Here is a 25,692-nt window from a genome sequence, read left to right on the forward strand (position 1 = left end):
CTACCCACCATGCTCTCTGTCTGGGAAGCTACCTTGTCCCCATAATGTTCTTGAAAGGGCTCAGAATTGAAGCTAGAAGGGAGAGATGCCACCAACAGCTGACATGACCATGCATGACAGCAGCCCAGGGCAAGCAGGGACAGCCATATTAGTCCGTGTCCCTCCCCTATTTGGAGCCATGTAGCATCCCTACAGGATCCTCCGTGGATTTATGTATCCTGCATCAACAAACAGGCACATCCCTTCCCACAGGCATCTGGCTCCTTTGACCTGACTACATCATGTTCCTGTCTGTCATGGTTGGCTGTCAGAGACTTTCCCTGCTTGAACCAATGCATTCTGACTTCTCAGGCAACCTAAGAGTGATTTTATCCCTTCAACACCGACTTTACATCTAAAAGGGTACATTTAATTATGCATCCTAGAACCATGCCCACATCCTGATCCTGACAAGTGTTTGCTGTCTTCTGTTTTTCTCAAGAGGGGAAGAGAACATGAGAAATGGAGGTAGTCAATCAGTCCACGGTAGCTGAATTTGTCTTGCTGGGATTGTCAGATCACCCGAAGCTGGAGAAGACCTTCTTTGTGCTCATCCTGCTGATGTACCTGGTGATCCTGCTGGGCAATGGGGTCCTCATCCTGGTGACCATCCTCGACTCCCACCTGCACACACCCATGTACTTCTTCCTGGGGAACCTCTCCTTCCTGGACATCTGCTACACCACCTCCTCGGTCCCCTTGGTCCTGGATGGCTTTCTCACTCCCAGGAAAACCATCTCCTTCTCAGGCTGTGCTGTGCAGATGTTTCTGTCCTTTGCCATGGGAGCCACAGAGTGTGTGCTCCTGAGTATGATGGCGTTTGATCGTTATGTGGCCATCTGCAACCCCCTTAGATACCCTGTGGTCATGAGCAAGGCTGCCTATGTGCCCATGGCCACTGGCTCCTGGGCAGCTGGAAGCATCACTGCTACAGTGCAGACATCTTTGGCAATGCGGCTGCCCTTCTGTGGGGACAATGTCATCAATCACTTCACCTGTGAGATCCTGGCTGTCCTGAAACTGGCCTGTGCTGACATCTCCATCAATGTCATCAGCATGGGGGTGGGCAACGTGATCTTCTTGGCAGTCCCTGTCCTCTTCATTTTTGTCTCCTACATCTTCATCCTTGTGACCATCCTGAGGATCCCCTCTGCTGAGGGGAGGAAGAAGGCCTTCTCCACCTGCTCAGCTCACCTCACCGTGGTCATTGTCTTCTACGGGACCATCCTCTTCATGTATGGGAAGCCCAAGTCCAAGGACCCACTGGGGGCAGACAAGCAGGACCTTGCAGACAAACTCATTTCCTTATTCTATGGGGTGTTGACCCCCATGTTGAACCCCATCATCTACAGCCTGAGGAACAAGGACGTGAGGGCTGCTGTGAAGAATTTGATGGGTCAAAAATGCCTAATTCAGTGATAGTGGGGAAACAGGTTATTTTCTAGTTCTGTGCACATCCGGGCTCAGCTGGGAAAGATCAGCTATTCAGCACAGACTTGCTCACTAGCCCTGTAGATCAGTTTGAACTGAGTTATCTGTGAGTGACTGAGGCCGGACCATCAACTCTTTAGCATAAAGACACTGAACAAAGTGGTCCAGAACCAAGAAAAAGCGCCTGTGAAAATTAAATGTTCATTTCTATGCAAACAAAATAAGGAGTAAAAACTTTGTGAAAATTATACCTTGCTCTTCTTTTTGTCAGGAAAGACTGGTTGGGATGTGTGTGTCTGGCTTCTCCTCTTACTGTACAACTGGGAAGACAGGGTGAGAATAAAAATCACTTCTTGTTTTATTTTTGCTCTGGGCTCAAGCTGGTCTGGAATATATAATCCCCCCCATGTTTAGACTGTTCACACCACTTCCAATGTGTCCCCTCACCCTCTTCAGTCAGTTCCCACCTCTGCGCCTAAGTCAATTGGAGAACTTTTTTTTTTTTTCTCTCTAGAAACTTCAAATAATAAAATAAGTATTTACGTTCACATCTGGTCTGTTTTCTTTTCCTCATTCACATTTTAGATATTTATCCAGTGGTAAGATATATTAACAAAAAAAAGGCCATGAATTTAATAAGGGAGCACTGGAGGAGGAGGGGAGAGAATAGATAAGATACAAATACATATATCCATGGACGAAATCCTCAAAAAATTGAAAAAATGTTTAATAGATCTAGAGCAGAGCTCAGATGGAATGTTAAATTTTTAAATATATGCCAGGATTTATGACCCAACTTTGCACTTTAACAAGCTAGAAAAATAACAAAGCGATCTAATGTGGGTAAAAGGAAATTATAATTTGAGCAAGCACAGCAAAGTGGAAAAGGGGCCATAGAAAGCATTAACAAATCCAAGTAGATATCATAGAAGACAACACTGTTGATAAATCCCTAGCATGATTCAGACAGCAATAGAAAGAGGGTAGATGGACAGACAGACAGATGACTGACAGACAGTACACCAACTGTCAAAATCAAGAGTGAAAAAGAGTTACAGCTGGCTTACAGGTGTAAAATGATGGAGGCAGGAATATTATAAATTAATTACTTTGGGGACGTGAAATTGGACAATTTAGACGATGTGTTCAAGTTCTCTGGGGGAAAATATGCAGTTTACAGAACCACTAAAAGAGGAAACGGGGCATTTGAGTTCGGGTAGCTGAGGGGAGGAGGCTTGTGTTTGAGCTTCCAGAGGTCTGTTCCCCCGGGTCCTTGGGGGACACCTGGATGCATCTGAAGCAGGAAACAGAGAGGTCATTTTAAATAGAAAGTAGCCATATGGCAAATGTGGAAGAATCCGATGGCGCTGCCTAGAGGAGCCGTAAAACGCTTCAGCAGAGCTGGAGGAGCCCTTCTGGTGGGAGTTAGGAGTGAGGACTCTAAGAGATTCCACTCACCAAGTTTCCAAGGGAAACGAGATTCCTCTTAGGACATGGGCTGGAGGCTATTCATGTGGCTGTGTTTTCTTTCTTTCTTTCTTTCTTTCCTTTTTAAGTAGTTACATTTCTGTGTTCTGAAAAACCGAGTGGGGGGCTGAATTTTAAAATGATAGGCCGGAGACCTGCTGAGCCCCTTGCCATGTAGTGCAGGTAAGAAAAGGCGTCCTCAGATTTGTTCTCCACGGCGTGGGACAGGTGTACCTTAGACCCACAAAGCCCCACCAGCCACCAGGCAACTCAGTGTTGAGTGTGGGGGGAAGATGTTCACAGCCCCGCCCACAGCCATGCCACACGGTGGGCTGTAAATACCTAGAGGCCTGCTAACCTTCATGCCACGAAACTGCACAGAGGCCCGCCAGCCATGTGGCCCTCTGCGGTGACAGCCACTACAATGTGCAAGTATGGTGAACAGTTGGAAGGGAAAAAGAAGTGAACATTAAGAAAGGGGGGGGGGGTGGCTGGTGTAGTGATGGCTCAGAGGTTAAGAGCACTGTCTGCTCTTCCAGAGGTCCTGAGTTCAATTCCCAGCAACCACATGGTGACTCACAACCATCTGTAATGGGATCCGATGCCCTCTTCTGGTGTGTCTGAAGACAACAACAGTGCACTCATAAACATAAATAAATAAATCTTTAAAAAAGAAGAAGAGATGGAACTGGAGGTGAGATAGTGGAGGAACTGGAGGTGAGATAGTGGAGGAACTGGAGGTGAGATAGTGGAGGAACTGGAGGTGAGATAGTGGAGGAACTATAGGTGAGATAGTGGAGGAACTGGAGGTGAGATAGTGGAGGAACTGCAGGTGAGACAGTGGAGGAACTGGAGGTGAGATAGTGGAGGAACTGGAGGTGAGATAGTGGAGGAACTGGAGGTGAGACAGTGGAGAGGAGCAGTCTGCTGTGTGTAACCTCCCATCACCTGAAGTCATGGTGAAGTCCCAATCTGCGCTGCCTCTGAAAGACTTGTCTGGGTCTATGGCTATGCCGCAGCAGGGGTCAATGTTTGTGGCTCATATTACCACTTAAGATCATGGGGGATGTCCCCGGTCTGGGCAGCTGACAAGGACCATTTGGATGTTCAGTCATTGTGCCCTGGCCCCACTCTTGACTGGGAGGGGCACCCTGAAGAACTGGTCCCACCTTTCAGGTGACAGCACCTGGGAGAGCAGGCCCTGTGCCTCCTCGAAGCAGCGCAGTGGAGCTGTCTTGGAGGCAAGTGTGTGGGTGAGCACGAAGGCATGAAAGCAGAAGAGATAGCCCAGCCTCCGGCCTGTGGCTGCCTCGGGTGGCCTAGCTAGAGCGGTGTGGAGAGCTTGCCCTGGTGGTGTGGATAAAGGAGAGCCAGCACGATGACAAGGTCAGCTGTCACCCACACCCAGATCCAGGGCTCTGAATTGGTCCACCCCAAAATCTATATCATCTGTGAATGGTTGGGACACACCAAAGGTGTGCTAACCAAAGGTGTGACCAATGCTGCTGATCCCAAACTTCAGGATCTCCATGACTCAAGGTAAGAACAGGCTAACCCTGAGGAGTCCAGATCAGGATCCAATACTCACGGTGTCACAGAAGCCAGAGATCTTGAACCAAACCAATGACTCATTGCAGGGACTATTCACAAGTGAAGATGTGTGAAAACAAGGTGTCTTCGGGTATCCACTGCTGTGAAGAGACGCCATGAGAACATTTAATTGAGGCGGGCTTAGAGGTCCAATCCACCACGTCAAGGCAGGAGCATGCAGCATGCAGGCAGGCACGGTGCTGGAGGAACTGAGGTTTGCATATTGTTCAAAGGCAAACAGAACAAGAATGGCTTCTAAGCAGGTAGGAGGAAGGTCTCTCAAAACCCACACCCACAGTGACACATCTACTCCAACAAAGCCACACCTTCTGCTAGTGCCACTCCCTGGGCCAAGCATCTACAAACCATCATAGACTATGGGACACAGTGATATACTACAGCTTCACAATGAGATGTTTTCTGTTTTCTGTGTTTGTGTGTGTGTGTGTGTGTGTGTGTGTGTGTGTGTGTGTGTGTGTGTGTATGTGTTTTCTTTGAGGTGAAGGTTGCAAGAGCAGAGGGCAAAACGAGGGGATGGAAGATAAATGGAACTATGGTGCATGATGTAAAATGTAGAAAGAATCAACAAAAAGTTTTAGAAATGAGGAAATGGAAAATCTAACTCTATACCTATTGAACTAACTAAATTTGTTATTAAAACAAAGCTACAAAGAAAGCTGCAGGCCCAGATGGTTTTTCTAGAGTATTGTTACAATCGTTATCTTTATCCTTTTTTTAAAAAAGATTTATTTATTTATTATATAAGTACACTGTAGCTGTCTTTAGATACACCAGCAGAGGAGATCAGATTCCATTACAGATGGTTTTGAACCACCATGTGGTTACTGGGACTTGAACTCAGGATCTCTGGAAGCACAATCAGTGCTCTTAACTACTGAGCCATCTCTCCAGCCCCATTATCTTTATCCTTATTGAGAGAATACTACTACGTAGCTCAGACTGACCTCAGACGTGAGATCCTTTAGCCTTCCAAGAGCTGGGATTATAGAAATGAACCCTCTTGTCCAGACATGGTAAATCATATCAATCTGTTAAGGAAGAAATAATCCAAATTCAAGACAGAAGAATAAAAGAGGTGGGACAAAACTTGAGTTTTCAGTAAGACAATTTGAAAAAAATCTATGTACATACAAACACATGTACACACACACACACACACACTTTTCTCTTTGTTTTTTTTGTGGGGGAGGGGGTTGGGGTGATATTCACTTACTTATTTTGGGTTTTTTTTTTTTTTTTTTTTTTTTTTTGAGACATGGTTTCTCTGTGTAGATCTGGCTGTCCTAGAACTCACTCTGTAGACCAGGCTGTCCTCAAACTCACAGAGATCTGCTTTTCTCTGCCTCCCGAGTGCTGGGTTCAAAGACATGTGACATCACCACCCACTGTAATTTTCATAGATAATGAATCATCAAGTTGGTTTTATCTTGAAAAAAATGTAATTATTATAATATTACTGTATTAAAATGTAGTTGTAATAAAATTATAAGGTAAAAGTAAACTATTACATGTATAGATGTTCACTGAGGGATAAAAGCATTAAAGATGCCAGGAGCTGGCTACTGCAAAGGCAGAACAGTCATCAGTTATGGTATTAAGGAGGGTTGGCGGCTAGTGTAGGCCATACAGGGAGCTCCTGGGTGCTGTAACTCGATTTTAGTTTCTTAATTAAGCCATGTTTGCCTTCCCAATAATAACTCATTACTCCACTTGTTTGATTTGTAGGTCTGAATCGGTGATATTACTCAGCCTCAGATCACGTAGGTTGAGTCTCAGGGAGGGATTGTCTAGACCAGACAGAGTGTGTGCAGATCTGAGAGTTTGTCTTGATTGCCTGAAAGTGAGCTGCATCCTTCCTTGGTCTGCAGCCCTGGAGCTGTAGGAGGGTAGAGAAAGCTGTGTACTGAGCATGTGTAGATCTGTGTAGATTGTGGGTTAGTGCAGGCTGACTTCCTCCCTGCACCTCTACCCAGCTTCTTCTCTCTCATTCTCCATGTCATCTTGGCAGGCCGACCCAGCCTTCTCTCCCCCATTCCTCCCTTTTCTCTCTTTTCAGGGTCTCTGCCTCAGCCTCCCAAGAGAGGGGACCATCCTACGTTAGCTGTTAACTAACCTTCATCCATCTCCCTGTCTTCAGTCTACCATTATCCAAACTTCCGTCATCTCCCCCATAATCTTTCTCCCCTAGGGCTGCCGTGTACATTTTTATCTCCCTACTCCATTCTCTCTGTCTTCCCAACATTAACCACGACTTAGTGCAGTTTCTTCTTCTTCTGGGATACACAGCACTTCCATTTTTACCTCCTAAAATCCTTACCTTAGGGACGATGTTGTGTAGTTGACTAGCATATTGTTTTACAGTGAATCTGCACCTAGATAGTGACCACAAACAGCGCTGTACTTTCAGGAAAAGATGGAGGATAGAGCCTGCTGCCTTAAACACCAACCTAACAGAGGAAAATAATGTTTCAGCCCCACTATAATCTAGTTTCTCTTAAACATTGAAAACTCTCCAAAATAAAAGTAGAAATATTACCTAATTTTTAAAATAATTTTCAAACAGTGATTTAATTCTTAATACATAAGCCTTAACATAAAACACAAACAACATAAAGCGCCGAGACAATGCATCTCCTCCAAAGACTACCAGTTCCAGGGTAATGCTCTCAATGAGAGTAACTCAAAAGAAATTCCAGACAAAGGATTCGGAAGAAGGATGAAAATATTTTCTAAAAAATATCAAAGAAAATATAAGGAAATGTCATATTAATTCATTAATAAGTTAACTCCAAGAGGAGACAGCTGAATAAAGTAAGAAAGTCACTGCAGGATACAATATTAGAATTCATTTTAAAGAAAAACTAGAGAAACTAAACTAATATGAAATGTTTTAAAAAGTCAATTTAAAAGCTTCACTCATAGCATTGATCATAAAGAAAATGAAATATCTGGGCTTGAAGATCAGAAAACAGAATTAGTAAATTCAGTCAAGGACAATGATAAAGTTTTAAATTGAACAGGTAAGATCTTTGGGACATTAATGGTAAGACCAATGTATGAAACCCCAAAAATACTTTCAATAAAATCAACAGAAAATTTCCCAAATCTAAAGGGATAGGACCATAAATGCACAGGAGTCATGGAGGACATCAATTAGGCCAGAAAAGAATGCCTTCTCCAATAGTAGAAAGACTAAAACACTAAGTATACAGAACAAAAAGAAGTGTATTGAATTCTCCGAAAGAGAAACACAAAGCCAATCAGAATAATAGCTGATCTCTTAACAGAAATTTTAAAATCCATGAAGGTATGGAAAGATTTTTCTAAGTTCTGAAAGACCACAGCTGACAACCAAGAGTACTGCCCTCAGCAAAACTGTCTATTATCATTGATGAAGAAACAATAACATTGCAAAAGCAAGGTAAAGGATGTTATGAACACTAAGGCAGTGCTAGACACGCTACTGGGAGTAATTGTTTGGAGTAAAGAGAACAAATGCATCTAAGAGGCTACAAGGATTAGGGAAACACCAAATGCCACATAATCAACGCAATAACAGAAATTAACATAAACCTGTAAATAATAACTTTGAATATTAATAGTCTCAATTATTCAACAAGAAGATATTGGCCAGCAGCCTCAATTAAAAATACAAAACAAGAGCAGAATCCACGGATTCATTTCTTCCAAGAAACACAACTCACCAACAAATATAGACACTATTTACAATGAGAGAATGAACAAAGAGGTTCTAAGCAAATGGGCCTAGAAAACAAGCAGGTGTCACTGTTCACTGGCCTAACATATGAAATCATAGACTTCCAACCAAAACTAGTCAGGAAAGATATGACAAAGGCCATTGATACTAATTAATTAAGCTGTCCATTACAACAATATATACATATATAAAACAAAGGTACACCTAATCCCATCAACAAATGGTCTTGGATATATAAAGTAACAAATTAACCCCAATGCAGTAATACTGGAGAGGCCTAGTATCCCAATTTTACCAGTTGACTAGTCATAAGATAAGAAAATATAAAGAGGAATGTAAGGAATTAAATGACATCGCAGATAAATTGATTTAATATCATCTACATAAGATTCTATCCAAACACTTCAGATGTGCATTCTTCTCAAAAGCCCAAGGAGTCAATCTCTCTATCTCTCTATCCCTCTATCTCTCTATCCCTCTCCATCTCTCTCTCTCCTAATTAAAACTTTGCTTATCCATTTAACATCCTGTTCACCGTTCCCTCCCACAATACTTCCCCCATACCCCTCCTTCTCCTTTGAGAGAGTAGATTCCTCCTTGTGTCCCTTTCACCCTGGCACTCTTCAGGTCTCTGCCAGGGTAGGTGCCTGCTCTCCTACTCAGGATGCACCTCTGCACACTGGGCAACTGAGCAACTGATCACCAGCTTGTCTGCTCCCCTGAAGACACCACAGCTTGGAGGCATCCCAGCAGTTCCTCCGTACACAGGGACACTGGGAAACCAACACCACAGTCTAAAGACCTCCAAGGGGCCATGCATAGCAACTGACCCAATAGACTAAAGTTCTGCTGCACACAAGGAAACAGAAACCACAGTCCATAGTCCTCTCTGGAGAACAGCTTCACACAGGACAACAATTTAACTGCTTCTCTGAAGACCAACAGTCTGAAGCCCTCTCAGGAGATCTAATGAAGCCATGACAATAGATCAGCGGCTTCTCTGCTCCTCTAAAGAACCCCCCCCCAGGATGAAGGCCCCACAGGAGGTCTGCTACAGCTAGGGCCACAGGCCTGCAAGGATCTAAACATGAAAGTAAATTATGTATTCCAGACCAGCTTGGGCCACAGATCAAAAATAAAACAAAAGTGATTTTTTTTCACCCTGTCTTCCCAGTTGTACAGTAAGAGGACAAACCAGACACATGCATCCCAACCAGTCTTTCCTGACAAAAAGAAGAGCAAGGTATAATTTTCACAAAGTTTTTACTCCTTATTTTGTTTGCATAGAAATGAACATTTAATTTTCACAGGCACTTTTTCTTGGTTCTGGACCACTTTGTTTAGTGTCTTTATGCTAAAGAGTTGATGGTCCGGCCTCAGTCACTCACAGAAAACTCAGTTCAAACTGATCTACAGGGCTAGTGAGCAAGTCTGTGCTGAATAACTGATCTTTCCCAGCTGAGCCCGGATGTGCGCAGAACTAGAAAATAACCTGTTTCCCCACTATCACTGAATTAGGCATTTTTGACCCATCAAATTCTTCACAGCAGTTTTCACATCCTTGTTCCTCAGGCTGTAGATGATGGGGTTCAACATGGGGGTCACCACTCCATAGAATAATGAAATGAGTTTGTCTGAAACATCCTGTTTGTCTGCCCCATGTGGGTCCTTGGACTTGGGCTTCCCATACATGAAGAGGATGGTCCCATAAAAGACAATGACCACGGTGAGGTGAGCTGAGCAGGTGGAGAAGGCCTTCTTCCTCCCCTCAGCAGAGGGGATCCTCAGGATGGTCACAAGGATAAAACCATAGGAGAAAGAAATAAAAAGAACCGGGACACCCAGAAAGATTATATTTGTTACCCCCATGCTGATGACATTGATGGAGATGTCAGCACAGGCCAGTTTCAGGACAGCCAGGATCTCACAGGTGAAGTGATTGATGACATTGTCCCCACAGAAGGGGAGCTTTATTGCAAGGGATGTTTGAACCACAGAGGCAGCAATTCCAGCTGCCCAGGAGCTGATGGCCATGGGCACATAGGCAGCCTTGCTCATGACCACAGGGTATCTAAGGGGGTTGCAGATGGCCACATAACGATCAAACTCCATCATACTCAGGAGCACACACTCTGTGGCTCCCATGGCAAAGGACAGAAACATCTGCACAGCACAGCCTGAAAAGGAGATGGTCTTCCTGGGGGTCAGGAAGCTGTCCAGAATGAGGGGGACCGAGGAGGTGGTGTAGCAGATGTCCAGGAAGGAGAGGTTCCCCAGGAAGAAGTACATGGGTGTGTGCAGGTGGGAGTCGAGGATGGTCACCAGGATGAGGACCCCATTACCCATCAGGATCACCAGGTACATCAGCAGGATGAGCACAAAGAAGGTTCTCTCCAGCTTCGGGTGGGCGGAGAGGCCCAGGAGAATGAAGCCAGATACATGGGAGGTCTGGTTTTTACTTTCCATACTGTTTCTCTATCAACTGAAGCAAATGCTTAGGTCTGAGTCCAGCATTGTTTGTTTCACATAGGGTCAGGGCCTCAGGCCTGCAGCCCCAGTTCCACAGTGTGATCAGAAGATGGTCCTGAATGCTCACAGCAGGATTTCTTTTCAGGGAAAAGAGAAACACAGGATCCAAGATTATGGGTTAAAGACACAAAAGTAAAAATACCAGTCAGATTAACTGAATACATCTGTCATTAAAATGGCAACTGAAGCAATCACTGTGCTCATATTGTGTCCTATATGACAGCTCACCTATTACTCAGAGAAGTGACTACATGTCTTTCATGCCCCCTACTTTGTGACTGAAGTTAGAGACAAGTTGTGAGTCTCTGCCTCTCTCTGTCTCTGTCTGTCTCTCTGTCTCTCTGTCTCTCTCTGGGTGTCTCTCTGTCTCTCTGTGTGTGTCTCTCTCTCCCTAGCACTCTCTTCTCCACCCATCCCCTCTTCCTCCTTCCCTTTCCTTTTTTTTTTTCTGTCTTCATCTTGTTTGTTGGTCTGTTTTGTTTGTTTTCTGGGTCTTTCTCTCACTTGGGCTAACCTGGGCTACCCTCATACTCATGGCCATCCTCCTACCTCAGCCTCCTGAGTGCTGGGATTACAGGTGTGAGCCACTACACCTGCCAAAACAATTGCTTTGGTCCAGATTCTTCTCAGAGAAAACATACTCTGTTGCTATCCTGATGATTCTAGTAACAAGCAGCTGCATGGTTTCTACTTACTGACTTCACTTATCCATCCATCCACCTATCCACCCACCCACCCATCCACCCATCCATCCATCCATCCACCCATCCATCCACCCATCCATCCATCCACCCATCCACCCACCCATCCACCCACCCACCCATCCATCCATCCATCCATCCATCCATCCATCTATCCATCCATCCATCCATCTGTGATCCATTCATTCACCCACTGTGTATGAATATCCAGGCATAAAAATGCTGGCTCATCAGTCAGTATGTGGGTGTGACAGTTGCTAAGAGGATCCCAAGGACCAATGGCCTGAGCTTAGGCAAAGAGGGAGAGCTTAGGAATTCAGCAGAAGACATTGAAGGGAATAGACCTCATATCAGCTCTCTCAGAGATACAGTGTTCTATTGTGTCTTTAGGAGAAAGCGAATGTTGTCTTTAGAGATAAACAAAGGGGGCTGTTTGCCTAGGTGGCCTTATACTCTGAAAATTCTGGTATGTCCTTAACACTTTTAACCTTGTATTTCACTGAGATATTGAGGGGAAGGTACAGAAATCCATAATGGCCCACAATTCCTAGGAAATTAGTTCTTTTAGACAGAGGTGTGTGTGTGTGTGTGTGTGTGTGTGTGTGTGTGTGTGTGTGTGTGTGTGTGTGAGCATTCTGCTAGGTCTCTTTTCTTCTGGGTGGGCATCCACAGGCCTTAGTGGGCATGAGTCTTTGAAACTTTTCACTCAGCCTGTTACCCAGAATTCTACTGTAACACTAACTCTGTCCCTCAATAATCTAGTGAAACCTTCTCTCCCATTCTAGATCCTTCCCAGAACAACACCGGCAAACTGCCTTTCAGTTTCTGGTTGTGGAAGAGCTCGCAATCTTCCCAAACAGCCTGCTGTATGCTTGCAGTACCCTGCAACATCAGAAGATTCTCCACATGGAAGGAGCTAGCATTCTCTCACACATGAGACAGTGCCCTTCTCCTCCTTACACTGCCTGAGCTCGTGGAAGGTCACTGAGAGATGGGACCATCTCCATTAGAGGCGAGTCTCCCAAGTAGGGTGAGCCCAGGAACTCAGACTGACAGACCTTATATGTCTTTATCCGATTTCTCAGACCCAAGAGGGTTCCAGTCTGGCCCCCAGTCTTGCTCATGCCCCTGAAACTGTTCCTTTGTTCTCTCAAGCACAGCCTGTGTAGAAGGTCAAGTTAGACACTAGGAATAGCAGTGTGCTAATGGAAGGTTGAGGTTGGCTTTAATCCTTACTTACCTTAATCAGAAACACACTGAGAAGGGCTACCTGAAGCTAAGGAAGGTCCAGGCTGGAAATAGTAGCCAAAGTTTAAGGGGCCCAGACAGAGATGCCACCTCTGAAATGAAGAAAAGACTCAGAGTTTGTCTTCCACATTTGGTCTCTGTCCTCTTTCAGGCAGAATATCCTAATGAGGACCAATACTCAGGGAGGTTGATTTGAAACCAGTGCCATCCATGGGAGTCCTTCACTCCCTCGAGTGATTAAAATTTTACACACGGAATGGAACAGTTGGGAAACTTCTTATTCCTTTGGGACAATGTCCCCAACATCCAATTATACTGAAGCACTCTGGGAGCCTTCTCTTCCTTCCATTCTCACTGAGGGACTTTAAGGTAGACATGTCCGTTCCTTGCTGGACTTTCTGCAGAGTCAGCATAGCTGATGTCTTTGGGAAGAAGGTGGGAAGGTGGGAAGAAGTCTCCAGGACAGCACTGGGCTGGAAATGAGTTAGGTTTCTTTGCCTTAGTTTGGTGTGGCCTTGGAGAGGCAGCATGGCAGAAGCAGTACCATCCTCAGAACCCAGGGAGAGTGGACCGGTCCTCACAGGCCAACAGGAAAAGAGGAGCCACTCGGGGAACTGTGGGCTCCACTAAGGGACAGAGAGCAAGAGAGAGAGCAAGGGGCCCAGGGCCAAAGCCTTCACTGGAATCTACATCATTTCCGAGAAGTGTCCTGAGACCTAGCAGGGAACATGTCCTGTGGAGTCACAAGGACACCAAAAGGGAGTTCCTACACCATGTCTCACTGTCTGGGCCAGATGTGGGCATCAGGACAGGAATTAACCATACTGTCCGCGTGTGGTCCATAGAGAGGCCGTCCCCAGAAGGCAGTTATGTAAGGAAGCTCTCGGGAAGGAGACAGAGGAGTCGAAATTGTGTGAAAATGGACTGAGCTGTGCTTCTGGCATAAGAAAGTCAGACATGTGTTTAGAATAGACACAGAGGAAGCACAAAATGAGGTAGTAACTCACTTTAATTTGCATTTCTGGACTATGGGATGCTGAGCACGTTTTGAAGTGGGTCACTGGCCACTCATATGTCTTATTTTGAGATTATCACTCAGACATCTCATGTCCATTGTTTTCATTTCCATTACTATGTGTGTGTGTACATATATATGCATATATGAACATATATAAACATGTGGAGTTCCTTATCTGTTTAGCAATCTGACCTTCAGCTATGTGAACTGTACACAGCCTCTCGGTTTGTGGCTCACACCTTTCTTTGAGTTGAGGTCTCACTGTTTCTAGGCTGGTCTGGACCCTTCAATCCTCCTGCCTCAGCTTCCCACCATGTCTGATGTGTGCACTCATTTTCTTAATGGTGTCTTCTGCTGAGCGCTTCTGGCTATCACAAACAAGGACACTATGAACATACTGGTACATGTGCCCCTATGACTTGGCGGGGCATCTTTTCGGTATATTCCCAAGAGTGGTTTCACTGGCTCTTCAGAAAGATCTATATCCAATTTTCTGAGAAACCTCCAAATTGATTACCAGCTTACAATCCCACCAGCAATGGAGGAGTGTTCCTTTATCTCAGCATCCTTCACATGTGTTATCACCTGAGGGTTTGATCTTAGCTGTTCTGATTGGTGTAAGATGAAATCTCAGGGTTGCTTTGATTTGCATTTCTATGATCACTAAGGTCTTTGAACAATTCTTTAGGTGTTTCTCAGCCATTCAAGACTCCTCTGTTGTGAATTCTTGGTTTAGTTCTTTACCCCATTTTCTGACTGGGTTGTTTGGTTTTGTGGTGTCTAACTTCTTGAGTTCTTTGTATATTTTGGATATTAGCCCTCTCTCAGATGTGGAGTAACTGAAGTTTTTTTTCCAATCTGTAGGTTGCCAATTTGTCTTAATGATCATGTCCTTTGCCTCACAGAAGATTTCCAGTTCATGAGGTCCCATTTATCAATTCTAGATCACAGAGCCTGAGCCATTGGAGTTCTGTTTAGGAAATTTCCCCCTGTTCCAATGAGTTCTAGGCTCTTTCATACTTTTTCTTTTGTTAGATTCAGTGTGTCTGGTTTTATGTTCATGTCCCTGATCCACTTGGACTTGGGCTTTGTGCAAGGTAACAAATATGGGTCTATTTTCATTTTTCTGCATACAGACAGCCAGTTAGTTGAACACCATTTATTGAAGTTGATTTCTTTTTCCATTGTATATTCTTGGCCTCTTTGTCAAAGATCAAGTGCTCATAAGTATGTGTTTTTCTGGGTCTTTAATTCTATCCCATTGATCAACCTGTCTGTCTCTGTACCAATACTATGAAGTTTTTATCACTAGTGCTCTGTAATAGAGTTTGAGGTCATGGATGGCGATTCCCCCAGCTGTTCTCTTATGGTTAAGAATTGTTTTCGCTATTCTGGTTTTTCTGCCTTTCCAGCTGAAGTTGAGAATTGCTCTTTCCATGTCTTTTAAGAACTGTGTTGGGATTTTGGTAGGGATTGCATTGAATTTGCAGGTAGGATGGCCATTTTTACTATGTTATTTCTGCCAATCCATGAACATGGGAAATTTCTCCATTTTCTGAGATCTTTGATTTTTTTTCTTGAGATACTTGAAGTTATTGTCACACAGACCTTTCACTTGTTTGATTAGAGTTACACCCAAGATATTTTATATTATCTGTGGCTTTTATGAAGAGGGTTGTTTCTTTAATTTCTTTCTCAGCCTGTTGACCATTTATATAAAGGAGGCTGCTGATTTATTTGAGTTAATTTTATATCCAGCCACTTTGCTGAAGTTGTTTATCAGCTGGAGGAGTTCTCTGGTAGAATTTTTGGGGTTATTTATGTATACTATCATATTATCTGCAAATACTGATATCATTATTTCTTTGCCAATTTTTATCCCCTTGATCACTTTCTATTGTCTTATTGTTCTAGCTAGCACTTCGAGTACTATATTGAATAGATATGGGGAGAGTGAGAATCCTTGTCTTATACCAAATTTTAGTGGAATTGTTTCAAGTATCTCTCGACTTAACTTGATATTGGCTGTTGGTTTGCAGTAAATTGCTCTTGTAATGTTTAGGTATGGGCCTTGAATTCCTGATATCTCCAATACTTTTAACATGAAGGAGTGTTGTATTTTTTCAAATACTTTTTTTTAGTTTGTTTATAAAGTGGATTATGCTAGTAAATTTTGATATATTAAACCAACCTTGCATCCCTGGGATGAAGTCTACTTGATCATGGTGAATGCTTGTTTTGATGTGTTCTTGAAATCTGTTTGCAAGAATTTCATTGGTTATTTTTCATCAATATTCATAAGCAAGATTGGTGTGAAGTTCTCTTTTTTGGTTGGGTCCTCAAGGGATATTTGTATTAGGTCGTCTTTGAAGGTCCAGTAGAATTCTGCACTAAATCCTTCTGGCCCTGGACTTTTTTTAGATGGGGGTGAGGTTTTAATGACTTCTATTTCCTTATGGGATATGGGCCTGTTTAGGTAGTTTACCTGCTTTTTATTTAACTTCAGTATGTGGTAGCTGTTTAAAAAACCATCCATCTCATCCAGATTATCTAGCTTTGTTGAATATAGGATTTTTAAGTAGTGTACTGGCTTGTTTTGTGTTAATTTGACACAAGTTGGAGTTGTCACAGAGAAAGGAGCCTCAGCTGAGAAAATGCCACCATGAGATCCAGCTGTAAGGCATTTTCTCATCTAGTGATCAAGTGGGGAGGGCCCAGCCCATCATGAATGGTGCCATTCCTGGGCTGGTAGACCTGGGTTCTATAAGAAAGCAGGCTGAGCAAGCTAAGGGAAGCAAGGCAGGGGAAGCAAGCCAGTAAGTAACATCCCTTCATGGCCTCTGCATCAGCTCCTGCTTCCTGACCTGCTTGAGTTCCAGTCCTGACTTCCTTTGGTGATGAACAGCAATGTGGAAGTGTAAGCTGAATAAACCCTTTGCTACCCAACTTGCTACTTGGTTGTGATGTATGTTTGAATAGAAACCCTGACTAAGACGAGTAGGATCTGATTTTTTTTTAATTTCCTTCTTTCTGTTATTATGTCTCCCTTTTCATTTCTGATTTTGTTAATTTGGATACTGTTTCTGGGTCCTTTAATTAGTTTGTCTAGGGATTTATCTAAATTGTTGATTCACCAAAATAAAACAGCTTTGAGTTTTGTTAGTTCTTTGTATTGTTCTTTGTTTCTATTGGTTTATTTCACCCCTGAGTTTGACTATTTCCTGTTGTCTACTCCTCCTGGGTGTATTTGCTTCTTTTTGTTCTAGAGCTCTCAGGTGTACTGCTAAGTTGCTGGTGTAATATCTCTCCCATTTCTTTACCAGGGTATTTAGTGCTATAAATTTTCCTCTTAGCACTGCTGTTATTGTGTCCTAGCAGTTTGGGTATATATGTGTCAACATTTTCAGTAAATTCCAGGAGGTCTTTAGTTTCTTCATTTCTTCCCTGTCCAAGTCATCATTGAGTATAGAGTTGTTTCGTTTCCACATGTCTGTGGGTTTTCTGTTGTCTCTGCTGTAATTGAAGACCAGATTTAGGCCATGTTGATCTGATAGAATGAGTCTTCTTGTATCTGTTGAGGGTTGTTTTGTGACCAATTATATGGTGGATTTTAGAGAAGGTACCATGAGATGCTGAGAAGGTGAAATGTTTTGTAGATATCTGTTCAATCTATTTGGTCCATAAACTCTATTATTTTCACTGTGTCACTGTTTAGTTTCTGGTTCAATGACCTCTCTATTGATGAGAGTCGGGTGTTGAAGTCTCCCACTACTATTATGTGGGGTTCAATGTATGTTTTGAGCTTTAGTAAAAAATTTTTTTTATAAATGTAAGTGCCCTTGCATTTGGGGCACAGATGTTCAGAATTGAGACTTTCTCATGGTGGATTTTTCCTTTGAAGAATATGAAGTGTCCTTGCCCATCACACTTGATAATTTTTTGTTAAAAGTCTATTTTACTGGACATTAGGATGGCAACTCCAGCTTGTTTCTTGGGACCATTTTTTTTGGAAGACCTTTTTTCATCCTTTTTCCTCTGAGATAGTGTCTGTCTTTGTTATTGAGGTGTGATTCTTGAATGTATCAAAAAGTTGGATCTTGTTTGTGTATTCAGTCTGTTAGTTTATGTCTTTTTATAGGTAGGTTGGGTCCATCAATATTGAGAGATATTAAAGACAGATGACTGTTGGTTCCTGTTATGTTTGTTTCTATAGGTAGCTTTATGTACTGATGGTTCTCTTCTTTTGACTTTGTTGTGAAATGCCTAACATCTTGTTTTTTTGTTTTTTTTTTTTTTTTTTTTTTTTTTTTAGGTACCTTTCTTGTGTTTTCCTTCTCAGATCCTCTGTAGGACTGGATTGGTAGATAGATACTGTTTGAATTTTGTTTTGTCAATCAAATTTGTGTATTTTTTATCAATTTATTTACTCTTTGCATTCCAATCATAGCCGGCCTCCTTTATGTCCCCCCAATATCCCCTTCCCCACTCTCCCCTACTCCTATGAGAAGGTGGAAGCACCCCCTGGGTGTCACCCCATCCTGGCACATAAGACTAGGTAAACCCTCTCTCACTGAGGCCAAACAAGGTGGCCCAATTAGGGGAACAGGAGCCACAGGCAGGCAACAAATGCAGGAATAGCCCCTGCCCCAGTTGTTGGGGGGCTCTCATGATGACCACACTGCTCATCTGCTACACATGTGCAGAGAGCCTAGGCCCAGCCCATGTTCACTCTTTGCTTAGTGAATGAGTCTCTTAGAGCCCCCAAGGGTCCAGGTAAGTTGACTCTGTTGGTCTTCCTGTAGAGTTCCCATTCCCTTTGGGTCCCTCAATCCCTTTTCCAACTCTTCCACAAGACTCCCCGAGCTCCATCTACTGTTTGGCTGTTGGTCTCTGCATCTCTTTCCATTGGCTCCTGGGTGGAATCTCTCAGAGGACAGCTATGCTAGGCTCCTGTTTACAAGCATAACAGAGTATTGTTAATAGTGTCAGGGATGGTTCTTGCTCATGAGACAGGTTTCCAGTTGGGCCAGTCACTGGCTGTCTATTCCCTCCATCTTTATCTTTGTCTCTGCACATCTTGTAGGTAGACACATTTTGGGTGGAACGTTTTCTGGGTGGATCGCTGTCCTTATCCCTCCGCTGAGAGTCCTGCCTGTCTACAGAAGGTGGCCACTTCAGGATCCATATTTCTCACTGCTAGGAGTCTCAGTTAGAATCACCCCTAAAGACACCCTGGGGCCTCTTCCCACCCTGATCCCAGGTCTCTGGCACATTCTTGAGATGCTCCCTCTGCCCAATACTGGTTTCTGTCGCCTTCCCAACGCCCTCCCTTCTCTTGATCCCCCTACCCTATTCACTCCTCCATCCCCTCCCCACCCAGTTACCTCCCTCCTTCCACCTCCAGTGTCTGTTTTATCTCCTCTTCTGAGGCAGATTCAAACATTCTCCCCTGGGCTTCCTTGTTATGTGGATCCTTTGGATCTGTGGATTGTAGAGAGGGTATCTTACACTTTATGGCAAATATCAGCTTATCCTGTACCGTGCATGTCTTTTTGGGTCTGGGTTACCTCACTCAGGATGGCATTTTCTAGTTCCATCCGTTTGCCTGTAACTTTCATGATGTCTTTGTTTTTAATAGCTGAGTAGTATTCTGTTGTGTAAGTGAACCACATTATCTTTATCCATTCTTCAGTCGAGGAATATCTGGGTTGTTTCCAGTTTCTGGCTGTTATGAATAAAGCTGCCATGAACACAGTCGAGCAGGTGTCCTTGTGGTACGGTGGAGCATCTTTTGGGCATGTGCCTTGGAGTGGTATAGTCTTGAGGTAAAACTATTTCCAATATTCTGAGAAACAGCTAAATTTGTTTTCCAAGTAGTTGTGCCGGTTTGCTCTCCCACCAGTAATGGAAGAGTGTTTCCCATGCTCTGCATCCTCACCAATAGGTGCTATCACCTGAGTTTTTGATCTTAGCTATTGGTGTGAGGTGGAATCACAGAGTCATTTGATTTGTGTTTCCCTCATGACTAAGGGCACTGGGCATTTCTTTAAGTCTTTCTTAGCCATTAGAGATTGCTCTGTAGAGAATTCTGTGTAGCTTTGTACTCCATTTTTAAATTGGGTTATTTGGGTTGTTGGTGTCTAAATTCTTGAGTGAGTTCCTTATATATTTTGAATATTAGCCAGATGCAGGGTAGGTAAAGATCTTTCCATTCTCTAGGCTGCTGCTTTGTCCTATTGGCAGCATCCTTCACCTTAAAGAAGCTTTTCAGTTTCTTCAGTTTCATTAATTGTTGATCTTAGTGCCTGGGTGTTCTCTTTAAGAAGTTGTCTTCTATACCAATGTATTCAAGACTATCCCCCACTTTCTCTCCTATTAGATTTATTGTATTTTGTTTTATGTTGAGGTCTTTGATGCACTTGGACTTGAGTTTTGTGCAGGGTGATAAATATGATCTTTTTGCAGTTTTCTACCTGCAGACATCCAGTTTGACCAGCACCATTTGTTGAAGATGTCTTTTTTTTCCATGTAGCTCAGCCATTAAGAACTAGGCTCACATCCAAAAATATAAGAATTTGTGTGCCCTTTACCCTTTATTCCAGCACAAGAAATACTATAAATTTCAAAAGCAAAAAGCTTTGGTCTAAAGTGGCATTGAGAAGGGTGTTTCCATCAGAAATCTCCCACTTGAGCAAGGGCTGTCTCCGACTCTACTGCCCGTCTTGGGGACCCTTTCCTCTTACTGAGCTACCTCATCTCACCTTAATAGGAGGATATGCATCTGGTCTTACTGCATCTTGATACACCAGGGATGGTTGACATCCATGGGTGGCCTTCTATTTTCAGACTGAGAAACAGAAAAAGTGGATGAGGAGAAGAGATGTGGAGAGGAAGGACCTGGAGGAAAGAGGGAGGGGAAACTGAGCTCAGGATGTAATTAAACTAATAATAATAATAATAATAATAATAATAAATTAATATAAATAAAGTATAAAATAATACATAAGTATATATAAATAACAAATTAGTTAATAAAACAAGTAAATATATATAAAGTAAATTTTAAAAATCTTTCACTCAGCTAGTTAGCTCTAAAATTAGAAAACGATAGTTCTTCGTGTCTGCAGGCCCAGATTCTCCTCTGTTTCCTGGGCTGTGCATCAATTTCAGCCTTGAGCCTTAATGATCAACTTAGAGTCCATTTTATGTGCAAGAGAACATAATGTACCCGCGATGAGGCTGCTGCCACTGTGATTTGACAAACTATTCACGGCAAACATTTTTATAATTAAAACTACTCTTCCAACATAACAGTAAGCACCACAGCATGCGTACGTTAGCCAGTAACATCCTCCTGTGTATCCATATAGATAGTGTGTACCTGTGTGACTGTATGTTCTGTCACATACAGTCTTCTGGTGACTCCTACTAGAGCACGCAGCATTTATTAATCCTGATACTGGTTCTGTTTCTCTGGAAAACCCTGACTAAAAAGCACAGAAAAAAAAAAATATATATATATATATATCAGCCATTCATAAAGATTGAGTAAATTATGTTCAAATATCTAAGGTCTTCAATACACTTTTCTCAAGAAGTTATTCAAGAATGTGTTCCACCGGAAAGAAAGAGAAAAGCAATAAATGGGAAGAGAAAGTTAAAAGACAGGAGTTTAGTCTATGAAAGCAGACACACAGGGAAGTCTATGTGGGGCTCTGTTCTTCAGACCCGGCTGTCTGGGGTGATCAGCTTAAAGTGCAGTGCCTCAGACAGCCCAGCCCCAGTCTTCTTGGGCTGGTCTTACCCTAACCATGTGTTCACTGAGCTCCTTCCCTCTCTGTGCCTCACTGATGGACTTGCTGAGGCTCCCACTCTCCACACACGGAGCTCTGCTCTCATCTGCCTCTAGAGGGAATGAAAGAGTGCTAGGAAGCAGAAAACGTGAAATAAGCCACTTCTCTCCTGCTCGTCCCAACCACATGCCTGGTCCCTGGTTACCCTTCAACCTTGCCTGGTTTGCCCAAAAAAGATCTAGTAAAACCCTGAGTTTCTATTTCCAGATGAGGTTTTCCTCACAAAGTAGCAAGCATTCCTTTTTCTTAGCAGGAAGAGTTTGAAATTGGTACTTCTTTTCTCAATGAAACAATTTGTTTACATAGATGTCTGAGTAGGTGGTAGAGCCATGAAAGAAATCAAGGACAGGTTATTAATCTCCCTTGGCTGCATAACAAACTACATCAAGTTAACAGCTTAAAGCAACCACCAACTATTATCGCCTAGTTCTATATAGGAGATGTTTGAGTGAGAGTGGTTGAGAGCTAGTTAGAAAGAAAGAGAAGCAGGGAGGGAGAGAGGGAGGGAGGAAAAGAGGGAGGAAGGGAGGGGGAGGGAGGGAGGGAGGGAGAAAGACAAGACAAGACAACACAACACAAGACTCCTCTTCCAAGTTTATTTAGACTTTTGGTAGAACTCAGGTTCTCTTGCTGGTAGTCCTAGTTTCTTTGATGACAGTTCCAAGGGTCAGTCTCTGCTCCTGGTGGCTGCACTTTGGTGTGTAGAATCCTTTCCATTTGGTAAATATGACTCCTCACCTCATCAGACCAGACTCAACTGGATAATCTTAAGGTTGACTACACGGAGCTTTAATCACACTGGGAAAGAGCCCTTCACAATACCTGGGTGCTGTTAGCTCACGGGAGGATGGGGATCTGCCCAGAAGTAAATAACTTCTACAAAGGTCAGTAGTCATCACTCTCAAAGAAGCAGAAGGAAGTCTATTTCAGGAGGGAAATAAGGCTGTAGTCCTGGGTTGAGGAGGCAGAGCAAGGTGGAGGCTCTGTCATGTACTGGCAAATTCTAGTTCTTAGTTATTTTTTTTCTTAAACAGTTTGTATTTGTTATTCCTCTTAAATCATAATTGCATTTGTTTATTTTGTGTGGATGTAGGTTCAAGTTTGTGTGGCTTGTAGGAGTCACTTCTCTCTTACTATGTGGGTCCCAGGGATCACACTCGGGTCGTCAGGTTTGGCGGGCTTGGTGCTAAGTGTGAGAATCATGATCAGATTTACTCATGGCTCTTCTGATGCCCTTTGAGGCCTGGAGTGTGGCAGGAACTTGCTGTTTCTGTGGTTGGATCTAGGAACCGTTTAGGTGTCCTCCTTCTGCACAGAACTGAGCTCTTGAGTTTGCAAATAGCCAAGCATCTGAAGCCACAAGGATTTTCTTTTTGCAGTGTGTGGTTTTCACAATCCCTCCCCCAGATTAGTATAGTATGTGCTGAGAGTTCTTATTAGCCTCTATTCTGACAGGGTCAGGATGACCCTTCTTTTCCAGTACCACAACTCAGGCAGAAACAAAGTGCTTCTGGAGAGATTTCAGAATAATTGGATCATGGGGACATAGTCCCAGGTGTACAGAAACTTTCTAAACTTTGTCACTTCAGTTTTGTGACTTCAAATCACATCAGGGACTGCAATAATCCCCAAAGCAGAGTTGGGTTTAAATGGCTTTGTGGATGTCTTTGTGGATTTATCCAAACAGAGAACAAAACAAGAAAACAAAATGTGAGCTGAGAGTCTCAGTCCTTGGCTGATGCTTATGCCAGATTAGCTATTTCTAGATCTCAGATAAGTGATTTTATCAGCATACTTATCAAAAAGGTAAGATAGCATTGTGTGTGTGTGTGTGTGTGTGTGTGTGTGTGTGTGTGTGTGTAGCCCAGGCCCCTAGGCAAGCACTCTACTACTGAGTTAGCTCACTACACCTTTTCAAATTTAAATTTGTACTTGTGTGTGGACATGTGTATACCAAGGCACGCTCAGGAAGGTCAGAGGACGATTGTGGGAGTCATTTCTGTCCTGGTACCATGTAGATCCTGGGGTCAAACTGAGGTTTCCTAGCTAGGAAGCAGGTGTCTACGTGTTGAGCCAAGAAAACTTTTAAAAGAATAAAGAAACTCTTGAAGGGCAGCCACATTCCTCGGTTCCTTCCTTACGTTTAAGCGGCATGAGGAAGTCCAACAGTGAGAGGAAAGAACACAACAGGGAGGTATAAGGAAGGTCAAAGGGGAGCAATAACATCAAATATTCCTTGTATGGATGGAGTGCCTCAGTAATGTGAGGACGCGGTGAACATCTCCACCGAGAAGGACGGCTTAGCCATTCCCGCACCCTGACCAATGACGGTGACTGTCGGTGACAGTTCTTGTAACCCACTTTCCAGAACTTGGTATTTCTGTGAGTATATGAATGGACAAGTGAGTGCTTCAGGGCCATGTACATCATGAAGGTGTGAAGGAAAGAGGAAGAAGACAGCCCACTAAGGTGCTCACACGGGATGGACAGGAATTGAGTTTCTGTTTTCAACCAGACAGGTTTCCTGCACAAATATTTCGAAGTACAATATAATATTTCTTGCCACAGCTGAGTAAAATGAACTGCCCACAAATGGTCCAACATCAGCTAAATGTGTGTGATGCCTGTTTTAAGTGTGATTAGCAAAATTAAACTTACTCAGATGACATTTCAAACATCTCTGGGAGAGTCAGGTACGGCCAAGCAGGAGCCGTTCAGGGCCCCTGTCTTTGACTCAGAACATCATGAACAACAAGTTCCCACAGATCATCAGAGCTCCGAGCCAACTGCTCCTCAAGGGGCTCTTTCTCACAGCCTCCCTTGGCATTATCGGCATCAGCAAAACCTGAAAGTGACCTTCTGGGTTTCTACAATAGAGAAGGAAACATGGACAGATCCAATGAGACCTCCCCTGTGTTCTGTTTCGTTCTCCTGGGCCTCTCCACCCACCCGAAGCTGGAGAAGACCTTCTTTGTGCTCATCCTGCTGATGTACCTGGTGATCCTGCTGGGCAATGGGGTCCTCATCCTGGTGACCATCCTCGACTCCCACCTGCACACACCCATGTACTTCTTCCTGGGGAACCTCTCCTTCCTGGACATCTGCTATACCACCTCCTCGGTCCCCTTGGTCCTGGATGGCTTTCTCACTCCCAGGAAAACCATCTCCTTCTCAGGCTGTGCTGTGCAGATGTTTCTGTCCTTTGCCATGGGAGCCACAGAGTGTGTGCTCCTGGGCATGATGGCGTTTGATCGTTATGTGGCCATCTGCAACCCCCTTAGATACCCTGTGGTCATGAGCAAGGCTGCCTATGTGCCCATGGCCATCAGCTCCTGGGCAGCTGGTGGTGCCAACTCCTTGGTGCAGATCTCCCTTGCAGTGCAGCTGCCATTCTGTGGGGACAATGTCATCAATCACTTCACCTGTGAGATCCTGGCTGTCCTGAAACTGGCCTGTGCTGACATCTCCATCAATGTCATCAGCATGGGGGTGGGCAACGTGATCTTCTTGGCAGTCCCTGTCCTCTTCATCTTTGTCTCCTACATCTTCATACTCACCACCATCCTGAGGATCCCCTCTGCTGAGGGGAGGAAGAAGGCCTTCTCCACCTGCTCAGCTCACCTCACCGTGGTCATTGTCTTCTACGGGACCATCCTCTTCATGTATGGGAAGCCCAAGTCCAAGGACCCACATGGGGCAGACAAGCAGGACCTTGCAGACAAGCTCATCTCCCTCTTCTATGGAGTGGTGACCCCCATGTTGAACCCCATCATCTACAGCCTGAGAAACAAGGACGTGAGGGCTGCTGTGAAGAACCTAGTGGCCCTTAAGAAAAGCTTTACCTAGCTTAGATTCAGTGGCTCCTCACCTTCTCTACAAATATGTGGCCATAGTTGACGAGTAACCACTTTTTCCTCCTTTCTTTCCTTCTTCCTTCCTTCCCTCCTTTCTTCCTCCCTTCCTTCCCTCCCTCCTTCCTTCCTTTCCTCCCTCCTTCCTTCCTTCCCTCCTTCCTTCCAAGGATCAGGGTCTCAGTGTGAAGCTGAAGTTGGCCTCAGACTCAGAACCCTCCTGCCT

The 25,692-nt window shown here is 43.8% G+C and overlaps 3 protein-coding genes across 3 annotated transcripts; 2 read left to right on the forward strand and 1 right to left on the reverse strand.

The window, feature by feature from the left end:
- Positions 1-501: 501 nt before the first annotated feature.
- LOC308438508 (olfactory receptor 13C7-like) lies at positions 502-1,458 on the forward strand (the record flags this gene model as incomplete). The annotated part of the gene is made up of 1 exon (XM_080939935.1): positions 502-1,458. The coding sequence occupies one exon, from the start codon at positions 502-504 to the stop codon at positions 1,456-1,458; it is 957 nt and encodes a 318-aa protein (XP_080796061.1).
- Positions 1,459-9,772: 8,314 nt separating this feature from the next.
- On the reverse strand, positions 9,773-10,732 carry LOC308438762 (olfactory receptor 13C7; the record flags this gene model as incomplete). Its single annotated transcript, XM_080940247.1, has 1 exon — positions 9,773-10,732. One exon carries the CDS (start codon positions 10,730-10,732, stop codon positions 9,773-9,775), a length of 960 nt encoding a protein of 319 aa, XP_080796373.1.
- A 13,769-nt stretch (positions 10,733-24,501) lies between these two features.
- Positions 24,502-25,461, forward strand: LOC308438833 (olfactory receptor 13C7-like; the record flags this gene model as incomplete). The annotated part of the gene is made up of 1 exon (XM_080940346.1): positions 24,502-25,461. One exon carries the CDS (start codon positions 24,502-24,504, stop codon positions 25,459-25,461), a length of 960 nt encoding a protein of 319 aa, XP_080796472.1.
- Positions 25,462-25,692: the final 231 nt, after the last annotated feature.

The sequence above is a fragment of the Micromys minutus genome, assembly GCF_963924665.1.
Source record: "Micromys minutus genome assembly, chromosome: 28".
NCBI classification, from domain to species: domain Eukaryota; kingdom Metazoa; phylum Chordata; class Mammalia; order Rodentia; family Muridae; genus Micromys; species Micromys minutus.